Source organism: Catharus ustulatus, chromosome 33, assembly GCF_009819885.2.
Source record: "Catharus ustulatus isolate bCatUst1 chromosome 33, bCatUst1.pri.v2, whole genome shotgun sequence".
Classification (NCBI taxonomy): domain Eukaryota; kingdom Metazoa; phylum Chordata; class Aves; order Passeriformes; family Turdidae; genus Catharus; species Catharus ustulatus.
Window position 1 is genome coordinate 1660903 of NC_046253.1, and position 14460 is coordinate 1675362.

The 14460-nt window shown below is 57.6% G+C and overlaps 1 protein-coding gene across 1 annotated transcript in view; it reads left to right on the forward strand.

Moving 5' to 3' along the window:
* Positions 1 to 14460, forward strand: part of WIZ (WIZ zinc finger) — a 53655-nt gene that overhangs the window by 16689 nt on the left and 22506 nt on the right. Inside the window, 15 exon segments of the mRNA XM_033083697.2 lie at positions 1709 to 1768; positions 2983 to 3049; positions 3142 to 3355; positions 3358 to 3758; positions 3760 to 4049; positions 4052 to 4456; positions 4508 to 4774; positions 4777 to 4929; positions 4932 to 4961; positions 4964 to 5055; positions 5871 to 5874; positions 6954 to 7091; positions 7094 to 7702; positions 10149 to 10283; positions 13838 to 13993. Of these exon segments, the coding sequence (XP_032939588.2) occupies positions 1709 to 1768; positions 2983 to 3049; positions 3142 to 3355; positions 3358 to 3758; positions 3760 to 4049; positions 4052 to 4456; positions 4508 to 4774; positions 4777 to 4929; positions 4932 to 4961; positions 4964 to 5055; positions 5871 to 5874; positions 6954 to 7091; positions 7094 to 7702; positions 10149 to 10283; positions 13838 to 13993 (3021 nt within the window).

A 14460-nucleotide genomic window follows, 5' to 3' on the forward strand; every position in this document is an offset into this window, starting at 1 on the left:
CTTTCTGTATTTCCAGAGGGATTTTGGGAACTCAAACGGCTCCGATGGTGCTGGGAGCAGAAACTCCCAATTTTTGGGCTTCTCGTGTTCCTGGTGAGGGTTTGGCTTGATCTTGGAGGTCTCTTCCAACCGTGACTGTTCCATGTTCTTCTTTTCCAACCTTAATTATTCATGGCCGAAAATTTCCGTCATGGAATTCTTCGTGGTGCTGGTAATGGCACCAAATCTGTGCCGTCCATGGCAGGAACCCCCGTGGTTGGGTGGGGTTGAGTTGGGTTTGGATGGATTGAGTTGGATATGGATGGATTGAGTTGGATGGGGTTGCACTGAGTTGGTTGGGTTGGATTAGGTTGGGTTGAGTTGGGTTGTTGGCTGAGATTTGTTGGATTGAGTTGGGTTGGTTTGGTGGTTGAGTTTGGATAGATTGAGTTGGATTGAGTTTGGATAGATTGAGTTGGATTGAGTTGGGATTGGATGAATTGAGTTGGGTTGGTTTGGTTGGTTGAGTTTGGTTGGGCTGGATTGTGTTGAGTTGGGTTGGGTTTGGTTGGGTTGAGTTTGGATAGATTGAGTTGGATTGAGTTGGGTTTGGATGGATTGAGTTGGATTGGTTTGGTTGGTTGAGTTTGGTTGGTTGAGTTTGGTTGGGTTGGGTTTGGTTGGCTGGGTTGGATGGATTGAGTTGGGTTGGGTTGAGTTTTTTGGGTTGAGTTTGGTTGAATTTGGTTTGGTTGGGATGGGTTGGGTTTTGGTTGAGTTTGTTTGGGTTGAGTTTGGTTGAGTTGGGTTTGGTTGGGATGGGTTGGGTTGGGTTTGGTTGGGTTGGGTTTGGATGGATTGAGTTGGGTTGGGTTGAGTTTGGGTTGTTGGTTTGGTTGGGATGGGTTGGGTTTGGTTGGGTTGGGTTTGGATGGATTGAGTTGGGTTGAGTTGGGTTGGTTGAGTTTCGTTGAGCTGGGTTGTGTTGAATTGGGTTGGGTTTGGTTGGGTTGGATGGATTGGGTTGGGTTGGGTTGGGTTTGGATGGATTGAATTGGGTTTGGTTGAGTTGGGTTGGTTGGCTGGGATGGGTTGGGCTGGGTTTGGTTGAGTTTTGTGAATTGGGTGTGGTTGTATTGAGTTGGTGGGTTGAATTGTGTTGAGTTGGGTTGTGCTTGATGAATTGAGTTGGGTTGGTTGTTGGGTTTGGTTGAGTTGCTTTGTGTGGGGTTGAGTTGATTGATTGAGTTGGGTTGGGTTTGTGGATTGAGTTGGTTGGGTGGGTTGGGTTGATTGGGTTGGGTTGAGTTGGGTTTGGTTGAGTTGAGTTTGGTTGAGTTGGGTTGAGTTGGGTTTTGATGAGTTGGGTTGGGTTGAGTTGGGTTGAGTTGAGTTGAGTTAGTTGGTTGGCTTTGGTTAAGTTGGATTGAGTTGGTTGAGTTGGTTTTGGTTGAGTTGGGTTTGGTTGAGTTGGGTTTCATTGGGTTGGTTGAGTGAATTGGGTTGGATGCCAACTCATCGGTGACCACCCAACCTGCTGCCACTGGGATGGAATTCTGGATCTGGGATATCGGGATCTGTGGGATATCGGGATATCGGGATCCGGTGCTAATCCGGAGCACCGGTGTTGGCTGTGCCTGGAGGAGCTTTGGGAATGCTCCCGGCACCGCGGTTCTCCGTGGCCATCGCCGTCCCGTGGGCTGAGCCCGGTGCTTTCCTGTTTTTCCAGATGAGCCCGACCCCGCCCTGTCCGGAGCCGTCCCGGCCGCGCCGCACCGACACAGCTGGGGTGAGTCCTGAGGAACCGAGGGGACTGGGAACGGCCGCGAGCCCAGAGCCATCCCAATTCTCCCAGTTCCATCCCAGTTCCATCCCAGTTCCCCAGAGCCATCCCAGTTCTCCCAGTTCCTTCCAGTTCACCGTGGATCCATCCCAGTCCCCTAGAGCCATCCAGTTCCATCCCAGTTCCTTTAGACCCATCCCAGTTCCCTTGGATCCATCCCTGTTCCATCCCAGTCCATCCCAGTTCCATCCCAGTTCCGTCCCAGTTCCCCTTGCATCCATCCCAGTTCTATCCCAGTTCCTTTAGATCCCTCCAGTTCCCTTGGATCCATCCCAGTTCATCCCAGTCCATCCAAGTTCCATCCCAGTTCCCCCAGTCCCACCCCAGTTCCCCCAGTCCCACCCCAGTTCCTTTAGCTCTCTCCCAGTTCCCCCAGATCCATCCCAGTTCCCCTTGGATCCATCCCAGTTCCATCCCAGTCCATCCCAGTTCCCCCAGTCCCTCCTGGATCCATCCCAGTCCCTCCCAGATCTATCCCAGTTCCCCTTGGATCCATCCCAATTCCATCCCAGTTCCATCCCAGTCCCTCCTGAATCTATCCCAGTTCCACCCCAGTTCCTTTAGATCCCTCCCACTTTCCCTGTATCCCTCCCAGTTCCATCCCAGTCCCTTTAGATCCCTCCCAGTTCCCCTTTATCCATCCCAGTTCCATCCCAGTTCCTTTATCTCTCTCCCAGTTCCCCCAGTCCCATCCCAGTTCCCCCAGTCTCTCCCAGTTCCATCCCAGTCCATCCCAGTTCCATCCCAGTTCCCCCAGAGCCATCCCAGTTCCATCCCAGTTCCCCAGTCCCTCCCAGTTCCATCCCAGTCCCACCCCAGTTCCTTTAGCTCTCTCCTAGTCCATCCCAGTTCCATCCCAGTCCCACCCCAGTTCCTTTAGCTCTCTCCAGTTCCCCAGTTCCATCCCAGTCCCTCCAGATCCATCCCAGTTCCATCCCAGTTCCCCTTGGATCTCTCCAGTCCCACCCCAGTTCCTTTAGCTCTCTCCCAGTTCCATCCCAGTCCCATCCCAGTTCCCCCAGTCTCTCCCAGTTCCATCCCAGTCCATCCCAGTTCCATTCCAGTTCCCTTTAGCTCTCTCCCAGTCCCTCCCAGTCCCCCCAGTCCCACCCCAGTCCCCTTATCTCCCTCCCCCCTTTCTCACCCCCGTTCCCTTGCAGCCCGTCGGTCGAGGCGGTGCCGGCACTGCCGCGGGCGCTGCCGGAGCTGCGGGGCGCGGCCGTGGCCGTGTCCTGGGACGCCTCCGCCCGCCGGCCCCGGCTCCGGCCCCGGCCCAAAGCACTTTAGAGCTGCGGCCGGCGTCGCCGTTCCGCCGCCAGCCCCGCGCCCTCGCCGCGCTCCGGCTGCGCCACCGCGACCAACCCGACGCCGGCGAATCGCCCGAGCCGCGCCCGGCCGCGCCGGACGAGGAGGAGGAGGAGGAGGAAGAGGAGGATGAGGAATATCCCCAAAACGAAACCAAAGCAACCGGGAGGGCTCGGCCCGGAGCAGCCGGACAGAGCCCGGAGAGGCGTCCAGCGGTTGGAGTGGATCTCCAGGAGCCCAGCCCGGCTCTCCAGGACCTCCCCCACGCGCCGGACGCCGCGGCGAGCTCGGCGTCGCACCGGGAATCGGCCAAAACCAAACCCCCGGAGAGCCGGCGAGCCGAGCCCGACTTCGCCGCGGCCGAGTGGGTGCCGCCCGAGCCGGACGCCGCGGTGGGCAAACAATCGTGGACGGTGAACGCCGAGGACTCGGTGGAGCGGCTGCTGCCGGAGCCGGCGCCGTTCGGCGTGGAGGCGCCGCCCTACGTGTGCGGCGTGCTGCTGGAGGAGCCGGCCGAGGCCGAGCGGCGGGAGCAGGACGACGACGCCGGCGTCTTCACCTGCATCGAGTGCAGCATCTACTTCCGGCGCCGGGAGCACCTGCTGGAGCACATGCTGCAGCACAACCGCGGCGCCCCGCGATGCCGACGCCGCCGGCCGCCGCCGCTTCTGCTGCGGGGAGTGCGGCTGGGCCTTCGGCGAGCCCGCGGCGCTGGAGCGGCACAAACGGCTGCACCAGGAGTCGCGGGAGAAAATCATCGAGGAGATCCAGAAACTCGACGAGTTCCCGGACGAGGGACGCGAGGCGCGGCTGCAGTGCCCCAAGTGCGTTTTCGGCACCAACTCCTCCAAGATTTTCGTGCAGCACGCCAAGATGCACGTCAAGGAGAGGAAGGAGCAGGGCTCCAGGAGCGCCGGGCTCTTTGTGATGGCGCCGGGCACGGCCTCTACAAAGCCGAGGAGCCGCCGGCGGCGCCGTCCGGTGCCGCGCCCGGCGCCTGCGTGCTGTGCGGCTTCCCGGCGCCCAACGAGCACATCCTCAAGGAGCACCTGAGGTTCGCCCACTCGCGCTTCTCCTGGCAGCCCGACGCCTTCCGCGACGCCGCCGAGCAGCCGGGCACCAGCCGCGATTCCTACGGCGCGGCCGTCGAGCTCTTGGGCAAACCGAGCGGCTTTTCGCGCCGCCGTGCCGGGACGGCGCCTCCCTCTACGACGCCGCCTTCGGTTGGGTCACGCCAAGAGCGACGGCGCCGCCAAGAAGGCACGCCAGGAAGGCGGCGCCGCATCCCCAACCCACCGGCTTTGCCGCGTTTCCCAAACCCTGCTCCCTGCTGAGGAAGCGAGCGCCGCCCCGCGCGCCCGACGGCGACGCCCCCAGGAGCCGCCACCCCTGGGCGGCGCGCAGAGGAGGAGGAGGAGGAGGAGGAGGAAGAGCCCGGCGCCGCCGTCGCCGTGCCGCGCGCCGCGCTGGAGCTCAAGAGAACCTTCCGCGCCGCCCTGAGCGCCGTGGAGGTGGCCACGGAGGCGCAGCGGCGGCAGCTGCGCGGCGCCGTGCCCGTGGTGCTGCTGCAGGAGGTGGCCACGCACGCCAGGGCCGCCAAGAGACCGCGGGGGAAACCCCCAAGAAGAAAAAGAAAAATCTGTCGGCGCCGCTGCTGGAGGAGCCGCTCCCCTTGGACGTGCTGCTGGAGTCGCCCCTGGAGGCGCCCCTGGAGCTGGAGGAGCTGCTGGGCTCCGAGGGGGGGCTCAGGAACGAGGAGAGGAGGTGTCCCTACTGCCCCGACCGCTTCCACAACGGCATCGGCTGGCCAACCACGTGCGCGGCCACCTGAACCGCTGGGCGTCAGCTACAACGTGCGCCACTTCATCTCCGCCGAGGAGGTCAAGGCCATCGAGCAGAGGTTCTCCTTCCAGAAGAAGAGAAGAAAGGTGGTTTGGCACGGGGTGGTGGGGGTTTGGTGGGGGTTGGGATGGGTTTTGGGGTTTGGGGGAGTTTGGGATGGGTTTTTGGTTTTTATGGGGTTTGGGTGGAAATTCTGGATTTTAATGGGAGTTTGCAACAGATTTCTGGGGTTTGTGGGGAGTTTGTACCAAGTTTTTGGGTTTTATTGGGAGTTTGTGATGGGTTTTGGGTTTTGTGGGGTGTTTGGGTGGAAATTCTGGGTTTATTGGGTTTGTGCCAAATTTTTAATTTTTATAGGGAGTTTGTATCAAAATTCTGGGATTTGTAGGGAGTTTGGGCTGAGTTTTTGATTTTTTGGGGAGTTTGGGCGGAAATTCTGGGTTTGTGGGGAGTTTGTGCCAAGTTTCGGGTTAATGGGAGTTTGTGACGAGTTTTTGGGGTTTAATGGGAGTTTGGGCTGAGTTTCTGGGGTTTAATGGGAGTTTGTGCTGAAATTTTGGGTTTTAAGGGAGTTTGCTGCGTTTCTGGGGTTTAGTGGGTGTTTGGGCTGAGTTTTTGGGGTTTGATGGGGTTTGTGATGGGTTTTGGGGTTTGAGGAGTGTTTGGGCTGAGTTTTTGGGTTTATTGGGAGTTTGTGACGGGTTTTTGGTTTTGGGGGGTTTTGGGCTGAGTTTCTGGGGTTGTGGGGAGTTTGTGATGAGTTTTTGGGGTTTAATGGGAGTTTGTGCCAAATTTCTGGGGTTTAATGGGAATTTGTGATGGGATTTTGGGGTTTGTGGGGAGTTTGGGCTGAAATTCTGGGGTTTGTGGGGAGTTTGTGCCAAAATTTCTGGGGTTTAAGGGGAGTTTGTGCTGCGTTTTTGGGTTTAGTGGGAGTTTGTGATGAGTTTTTGGGGTTTAATGGGAGTTTGGGCTGAGTTTCTGGGGTTTAATGGGAGTTGTGATGAGATTTTGGATTTGTGGGGAGTTTGGGCTGAAATTCTGGGGTTTGTGGGGAGATTGTGCCAAATTTCTGGGGTTTAAGGGGTTTGTGCTGCGTTTCTGGGGTTTAGTGGGGTGTTTGGGCTGAGTTTTTGGGGTTTGATGGGAGTTTGGGCTGAGTTTTTGGGGTTTAACAGGAGTTTGTGGCAAGTTTTTGGGGTTTGGGGGGTGTTTGGATGGAAATTCTGGGTTTGTGGGGAGTTTGGGCTGAGTTTCTGGGGTTTAATGGGAGTTTGGGCTGAAATTTTGGTTTTAAAGGGAGTTTGTGATGGGTTTTTGGGTTTTGTTGGGAGTTTGGGCTGAGTTTTTGGGGTTTGTGGGGAGTTTGTGCCAAATTTCTGGGGTTTAACAGGAGTTTGTGACGAGTTTTTGGGGTTTAATGGGAGTTTGGGCTGAGTTGCTGGGGTTTAATGGGAGTTTGTGCCAAATTTCTGGGTTTTATAGCAAGTTTGTGCCAAATTCCTGCTCTCCAAAGGGAGTTTGTACCAAATTCCTGGGGTTTGTAGGGAGTTTGTGCTGAATTTCTGGATTTTAAAGGGAGTTTGTGCTGAGTTTCTGGGTTTTAAAGAGAGTTTGGGCTGAGTTTTTGGGGTTTGTTGGGAGTTTGCTGAATTTCTGGGGTTTAATGGGAGTTTCGCCAGATTTTTAATTTTTATAGGGAGTTTGTATCAAAATTCTGGGTTTTAAAGGGAGTTTGTCCAAATTTCTGGGGTTTGTGGGAGTTTGTGATGAGTTTCTGGGGTTTAATGGGAGTTTTTTGGCTATTTTCAGTGGAATTTTTTTTTATTTTTTCCTGTCCCTTCTCCCACCCCTGACCACCTCTCCCCTTTCCCAGTGGCCAACTTCGACCTGGGCACGTTCAGCCTCGTGGGGTGGATTTTGGTGTAATTTTGGCTCGTTTTGATGGAATTTTTTATTATTTTTTCCTCTCCCCTTTCCCCAGTGGCCAACTTCGACCCGGGCACGTTCAGCCTGATGCGCTGCGAGTTCTGCGGCGCCGGCTTCGACACCCGCGCCGGGCTCTCCAGCCACGCCCGCGCCCACCTGCGCGACTTCGGCATCACCAACTGGGAGCTCACCGTGTCCCAATCCACATCCTCAAGGAGCTCCTGGCCAGCTCCTCCCAGCACCCCGCCCTGCTGCGGGCCCTGGCCCCGGGGAACACCGGGAGCACCGCGAGTGGCACCGGGAACACCGGGAATGGCACCGGGAGCAGCACTGGGAGCAGCACCGCGATTTCCAGGATCAGCACTGGGAGCAGCAGTGGGAGCCTGGAAATCCTCACCAGGATCAACAATGGGAGCCTGGAAATCCTCACCAGGATCATCAGTGGGAGCCTGGAAATGCTCACCAGGATCAACACCAGGATCAGCACCGGGATCAGCACCGGGATCATCAATGGGATCCAGGAAATCCTCACCGGGATCCTGGAAATCCTCACCGGGATCAACAATGGGATCCAGGAAATCCCCACCAGGATCATCAATGGGATCCAGGAAATCCCCACCAGGATCAACAATGGGATCCAGGAAATCCCCACCAGGATCATCAATGGGATCCTGGAAATTCCCACCAGGATCATCAATGGGATCCAGGAAATCCCACCCACCGGGATCCTCACCGGGATCCGGCGTCGCCGTTCGCGCCGGGCTGGGCCGGGGAGGAGCTGCTGCCGCCCTACAGGGATGGTGAGTGTGGGCAGGAAGGGAAAATTAAAAATTTTGGGAGTTTTGGGGTGTTGGGTGGGGTTTTGGGGGTAAATTTGGGGTTTGGTGTTCAAAGGATTTGGGAATTTGGGATGAATTTGGGTTTGGTGTCATCGGGGTTTGGGAATTCTGGATAAATTTGGAGTTTGGGGATAAATTTGGAGTTTGGTCTCATCAGGGTTTGGGGTTATGGGGTAAATTTGGGGATAAATTTGGGAGTTTGGGATGAATTTGGGTTTGGTGTCATCGGGTTTGGGAATTCTGGATAAACTTGGGAGTTTGGGGTAAAGTTGGAGTTTGGTGTCATCAGGGCTTGGAGTTTTGGGGATAAATTTGGGGATAAATTTGGGATTTTGGGGATAAATTTGGGATTTTTGGGAATAAATTTGGGATTTCAGTGTCCTCAGGATTTGGGGTTTGGTATAAATTTGGGAGTTTGGGGATAAATTTGGGGTTTGGTGTCATTGGGGTTTAGGGTTTTGGGGTAAATTTGGGGATAAATTTGGGATTTTGGGATAAATCTGGGGTTTGGTGTCATCAGGGCTTGGAGTTTTGGAGATAAATTTGGGGATAAATTTGGGAGTTTGGTGTTATCAGAGTTTGGGGTTTTGGGGTAAATTGGGATTTTGGGATAATTTGGGATTTGGGGATAAATTTGGGATTTTGAGATAAATTTGGGCTTGGTGTCATCGAGGTTTGGGGTTTTGGGGTAAATTTGGGGATAAATTTGGGAGTTTGGTGTCATTGGGGTTTGGAAATTCTGGGATAAATTTGGGGGTTTGGGTAAATTTGGGATTTTGGTGTTGTTGGGGTTTGGAGTTTTGGGGATAAATTTGGGATTTGGGGATAAATTTGGGGTTTGGTGTCATCAGGGCTTGGGGTTCTGGGGATAAATTTGGGGATAAATTTGGGATAAATTTGGGGTTTGGTTCATTGGGGTTGGAGTTTGGGGATAAATTTGGGAGTTTGGGGTTACAGTAATTTCACAACCACAAGGCTCACCGGACTATAAGGCACGCTTCTGGGTTTGGGGAAAAAATTAGTCCGAAGGGTGCAGCTTATAGCTGTGAAATTACTGTAAATTGGGATTTTGGGGGTAAATTTGGGATTTTGGGATAAATTTGGGATTTGGTGTCCTTGGGGCTTCCCCTCCTCTCTCCCCATTCCCCTCTCTCCTCTCTCAGTTCCCTGTTCCTCTCTCTCCCTTCTCTCCTCTCCTCCTCCTTCCTCCTTCTCCTGCATTTCCTTCACTTCCTTCTCTTCTTGCTTTTTTCTTCCTTCTCCTCCTTCTCTTCCTCTTCTCATCTTCCTCCTCGTTCTTCTTCTCCTCCTCCTCTTTCTCATGAACTTTCTCCTTCTCCTGCCCCTCTTTGTTCTCACGTTTCTGTTTCTTTTTTCTGTTTCTTCTCTTTCTCCTCCTTCTCCTCTTTCTCCTCCTTCTCCTCTTTCTCCTCCTTCTCCTCTTCCATCTCTACTTGCTCGTGCATTCTTCTCTTCTCTTCTCTTCTCTTCTCTTCTCTTCTCTTCTCTTCTCTCTTCTCTTCTCTTCTCTTCTCTTCTCTTCTCTTCTCTTCTCTTCTTCTCTTCTTCTCTTCTCTTCATTTTCCTCCTGCATTTCCTTTGCTTCCTCTTCTTTCTCATCATCGTTTCTCCTCCTGCTCCTCTTTCCCCTCCGCCTCCTCTTCCATCCCTTTCTTCTTCTCCTTCTCCTGCTCTTCCTCCTTTTCTTTTTCCTCTTCATCTTCCTCCTGCACTTCATTCTCCTTCTGCATTTCCTTCACTTCCTTCTCTTCCTGCTTTTCTCTTCCTTCTCCTCCTTCTCTTCTCTTCTTCTCTTCCTCCTCTTTCTTCTCCTCCTCTTTCTCCTTTTTCTCCTGCCCCTCTTTCTTCTTCTGTTTCTGTTTCTGTTTCTCTTCCTTCTTCTCATCTTCCTCCTTCTCCATCTCTACTTGCTCCTGCATTTCTCTTCTCTTCTCTTCTCTTCTCTTCTCTCTCTTCTCTTCTCTTCTCTTCTCTTCTCTTCTTCTCTCTCTTCTCTTCTCTTCTCTTCTCTTCTCTTCTCTTCTCTTCTCTTCTCTTCTCTTCTCTTCTCTTCTCTTCTCTTCTCTTCCCCCCCCCTCGCTCGGCGCTCTCCCTCCCGCCCTGCCCGCTCTCTTTCCCCCTCGCTCGGCGCTCTCCCCTCTCCCCTGCCCGCTCTCCCCCCCCCCGCTCGGCGCTCTCCCCTCTCCCCTGCCCGCTCTTTCCCCCCCCCGCTCGGCGCTCTCCCCTCTCCCCTGCCCGCTCTCCCCCCCTCGCTCGGCGCTCTCCTCTCTCCCCTGCCCGCTCTCTTTCCCCCCCGCTCGGCGCTCTCCCCCTGCCCTGCCCGCTCCCCCCCCCCCGCTCGGCGCTCTCCCTCCCGCCCTGGCGGGCTCCCCGCGTGCGCCGTGCCCAAGATGGCGGCCTCCACCTCGGCCTCGGCCGCCGCCTCCCCGCCGCCCAAAGTCACCAAAGCGGCGGCGGCCCGCGGCCCCGCGACCGCGACCGCGGCGGGGACGGCGACCCCGAGCCCCCGGCCGCGCCCGAGCCGGGTGAGCGCCCCTTTCCCCGCTGCGGCCCCGATTCCCGGCCGCGCCCGAGCCGGCTGAGCGCCCCCCCGCCGCCCCCGGCTCCCCTCACGGATCCCGCCGAGCCCCGGGGCCGCTCCGCCGGGACCGCGCCTCGGGGCTGCCGCCGGCCGAGCGCTCCGCGCCCCCGGGAGGCCGAGCCCGCCGAGCCGCCGCCCTCCTCCTTTGTCCCGGCCCCGCTTTTGTCCCTGCGGGACCCCCGGGATGCGGCTCCCGGTTCGGGTTCGGGCCCGGCCCCGCGCTCCGGGAGCGGCCGCGGCCTCCTCGTGGGGTTCCGGGGATGTTCGGGGATGTCCGGGCGCGGTTCGGTTCGGTTCGGCTCGGCTCGGCTCGGTTCGGTTCGGTTCGCTCGGAGCGGCACCGCGGGGGGAAAGGTCCGGGCAGCGGGAGAGACGCGGGGTGTCCCGGAGAGAGAACCGGGGTGTCCCCAAGGGACAACCGGGGTGTCCCCGAGGAAATCCTGGGGTGTCCCAGAGAGAGAACCGGGGTGTCCCCAAGGAAATCCTGGGGTGTCCCAGAGAGAGAACCGGGATGTCCCCGAGGGACAACCGGGGTGTCCCCGAGGAATCCTGGGGTCCCCAGCCCTGTCCCCGAGGGAGAACCGGGGTGTCCCCGAGAGAATCCTGGGGTGTCCCAGAGAGAGAACCGAGGTGTCCCCAGCCCTGTCCCCGAGACAATCCCGGGGTGTCCTCGAGACAATCCTGGGGTGTCCCCAAGGAAATCCTGGGGTCCCCAGCTCAGTCCTCGAGAGAATCCCGGGGTGTCCCCGAGGAAACTCTGGGCTGTATCCAGTCCTGTCCCCAGGATGTCCCCAGCTCAGTCCCAAGGAAATCCTGGGGTGTCCCCAGCTCAGTCCCCGAGACAATCCCGGGGTGTCCCCAGGAGCCCCAGCCTGTCCCCAGCCCTTCTCCTGTCACCTCACCGTGTCCCCTCCCTGGCCTCCCTCAGGGCGATGTCACCAGCCCTGTCTTAGCCCCTACAGGAGCCTGTCACTGTCACTGTCCCCTCCCCTAGGGACCTGTCCCCTCCCTTAGGGACCTGTCACAGCCCTTAGGGACCTGTCACACCCTGTGCTGTCCCCTGAGGGGACATGCCACCTCTGTGTGTCCTCCCTGGTGCCACCACCCTGTCCCCTCCCTTAGGGACCTGCCACCATCTCTGGCTGTCACCTGCCTGATGCCACCACCCTGTCCCCAGCCTGCTGGGAGATGCCACCTCTGTGTGTCCCCTCCCCTGCTGGGAGATGCCACCAGCCCTGGAAGGACCTGTCACTGTCCCTGTTCTGTCCCCTCCCCTAGGGATCTGTCACACCCTGTTCTGTCCCCTGAGGGAGATGTCACCTCTCTGTGTCCTCTCTGATGCCACCACCCTGTCCTGCCTGTTAGGGACCTGCCACCATCTCTGGCTGTCCCCCTGATGCCACCATCCCTGTCACCTCACTTAGGGACCTGTCACCACCCCTGCCCTGTCCCCTGAGGGGAGATGCCACCTCTGTGTGTGCTCCCTGATGCCACCACCCTGTCCCCACCCCTTGGGGACCTGTCACTGTCACTGTCCCCTCCCCTCAGGGACATCTCTCGGTGTCCCCTGCCAGGAGATGCCACCACCCTGTCCTACTCCTTAGGGACCTGTCCCTGTCCCCTCCCCTGTCCTATCCCCTCTAGGACCTGTCAGCTTTCCTGGTGGTGCCTGTCCCTGTCCCCTCCCTGCAGAGATGTGACACTGACGCTGCTCTGTCCCCTCCCTTAGGGACCTGTCACTGTCCCTGTCCCCTCCCTTAGGGACCTGTCACACCCTGTGCTGTCCCCTGAGGGGAGATGCTACTCTCTGTGTTTCCTCCCTGATGCCACCTCCCTGTCCCCTCCCCTAGGGACCTGTCGCCACCTCTGGCTGTCACCTGCCTGATGCCACCACTCTGTCCCCAGCCTGCAGGGAGATGCCACCTTTGTGTCCCCTTCAGGATGTGACACTGACCCTGCTCTGTCCCCTGCTGGGAGATGCCACCACCCCTTAGGGACCTCTCGCTGTCCCTGTCCCCTCCCTTAGGGACCTGTCCCCACCTCTCCTGTCCCCTTTAGGACCTGTCACCTCTCCTGGTGGCACCGGGAACTGTCCTTGTCCCCTCCCTTAGAGACCTGTCAGTGTCCCTGTGCTGTCCCCTGCTGGGACCTGGCACTGTCCCTGTCCCCAGCCAAATCCCTTTGAATCACCCAGATCCTCCCTAGAACACCCCAAACACCCCCTGGATCTCCCAAAATCCCCCTGGGACCCCCCCCAGGACCCCTCAAATCTCAACTGGGACCCCCCAAACCCCACCTGGGACTCTCCTGGACCCCTCAGGACACCCCAAATCCCATCTGGAACCCCCCCAGGACACCCCAATTTCCCCCTGAATCCCCCAGGACCCCTCAAATCCCCCCCAGGACCCCTCAAATACCCCTTGAGACCCCCCCAGGACCCCCTATCTCACCTGGGACCCTCCCAGGACACCCCAACCCCCCCCAGGTCCCCACAAAGCCCCCCCAGGACCCCTCAAATCCCACCTGGATCCCCCCAAATCTCACCTGGATCCCCTCAAACCCATCTGGGACCCCCAACCCCATCTGGGACCCCTCAAATTTCAACTGGGACCCCCCATATCTCACCTGGGACTCTCCTGGACCCCTCAGGACACCCCAAGTCTCACCTGGGACCCTCCCAGGACACCCCAAACTCCACCTGGACCCCCCCAGGACTCCTCAAATCCCACCTGGACCCCCCAAACCCCTCCAGGACCCCCCAGGACACCCCAAATCCCACCTGGATCCCCCGAAATCCTCCCGGACCCCCCCCAGGACTCCCCAAACTCCCCAGGACCCCTCAGGACACCCCAAACTCCACTTGGGATTCCCCAGGACACCCAAATCCCCCTTGGATCCCCCAGACCCCATCTGGGACCCCCCTGGACACCCCCCAGGACCCTTCAAAACACCCAAAATCTCACCTGGGACCACCCAAAACACCCCAAATCCCACCTGGGACCCCTCAGAACACCCCAAATCCCACCTGGGACCCCTCAGAACACCCCAAATCCCACCTGGGACTACCCAAAACACCCCAAATCCCACCTGGATCCCCCCAGGACCCCTCAGGACACCCCAAACCCCATCTGGGACCCCCCAAATCTCACCAGGGACCCCCCAGGACACCCCAAATCCCCCCTGGATCCCCCCAAATCCCATCTGGGACCACCCTGGACACCCCCAGGACCCCTCAGGACACCCCAAATCTCACTTGGGACCCCCCCAGGACCCCTCATATCTCAGCTGGATCCCCTCAAACCCCACCTGAGACCTCCAAGGACCCTTCAGGACCCTCAAATCCCCCCAGGACCCCTCAAATCTCAACTGGGACCCCCCAGGACACCCCAAATCCCATTTGGGACTCTCCAGGACCCCTCAGGACACCCCAAATCCCCCTGGGACCCCCCCAGTGCCCCCCACCCCCCTGAGCCGGTGTCCCCCCGTGTCCCCCCGCAGTGCTGGCTCCTGAGCAGGACGATCTGGGTGGCCATGGAGGTGTCGTCCCCTCCCCCCTGGGCAAGAAGAGCTCGGCCCTGGAGCCGCCCCCGCCCCGCCTGAGCTCCAAAGTGAGCCCGGAGCCGCCGGGCAAGGCCGAGCCCCACGACTCCAAAGGTGAGCGTGGACCGAATTTACTGGGGTTATTCTGCATTTTCCTTGAGTTTCCATGCATTTCCTGGGATTTCTCGGGATTTTCCCTTCATTTTCCTGGGCGTTTCCTGGGATTTCCCTTCATTTTCCTGCGTTTTCCCTGTATTTTCCTGGGATTTCTCCGCATTTTCCCTGTATTTCCTGGGATTTCCCTGTATTTTCTCTGTATTTTCCCTCATTTTCCTGCATTTCCTGGGATTTCCCTGCATTTCCCAGGATTTCTCTCAATTTCCTGGGATTTCTCCAGACTTTCCCGGGATTTCCCTGCATTTTTCCTGATTTTCCCAGGATTTCCCTGCATTTCCCTGCATTTTCCCTGGATTTCCCTGCATTTCACAGGATTTCCCTGCATTTCACAGGATTTCCCTGCATTTTACCTGATTTTCCTGGGATTTTCCTGCTTTTTTCCCGGGATTTTTCTGCATTTTCCC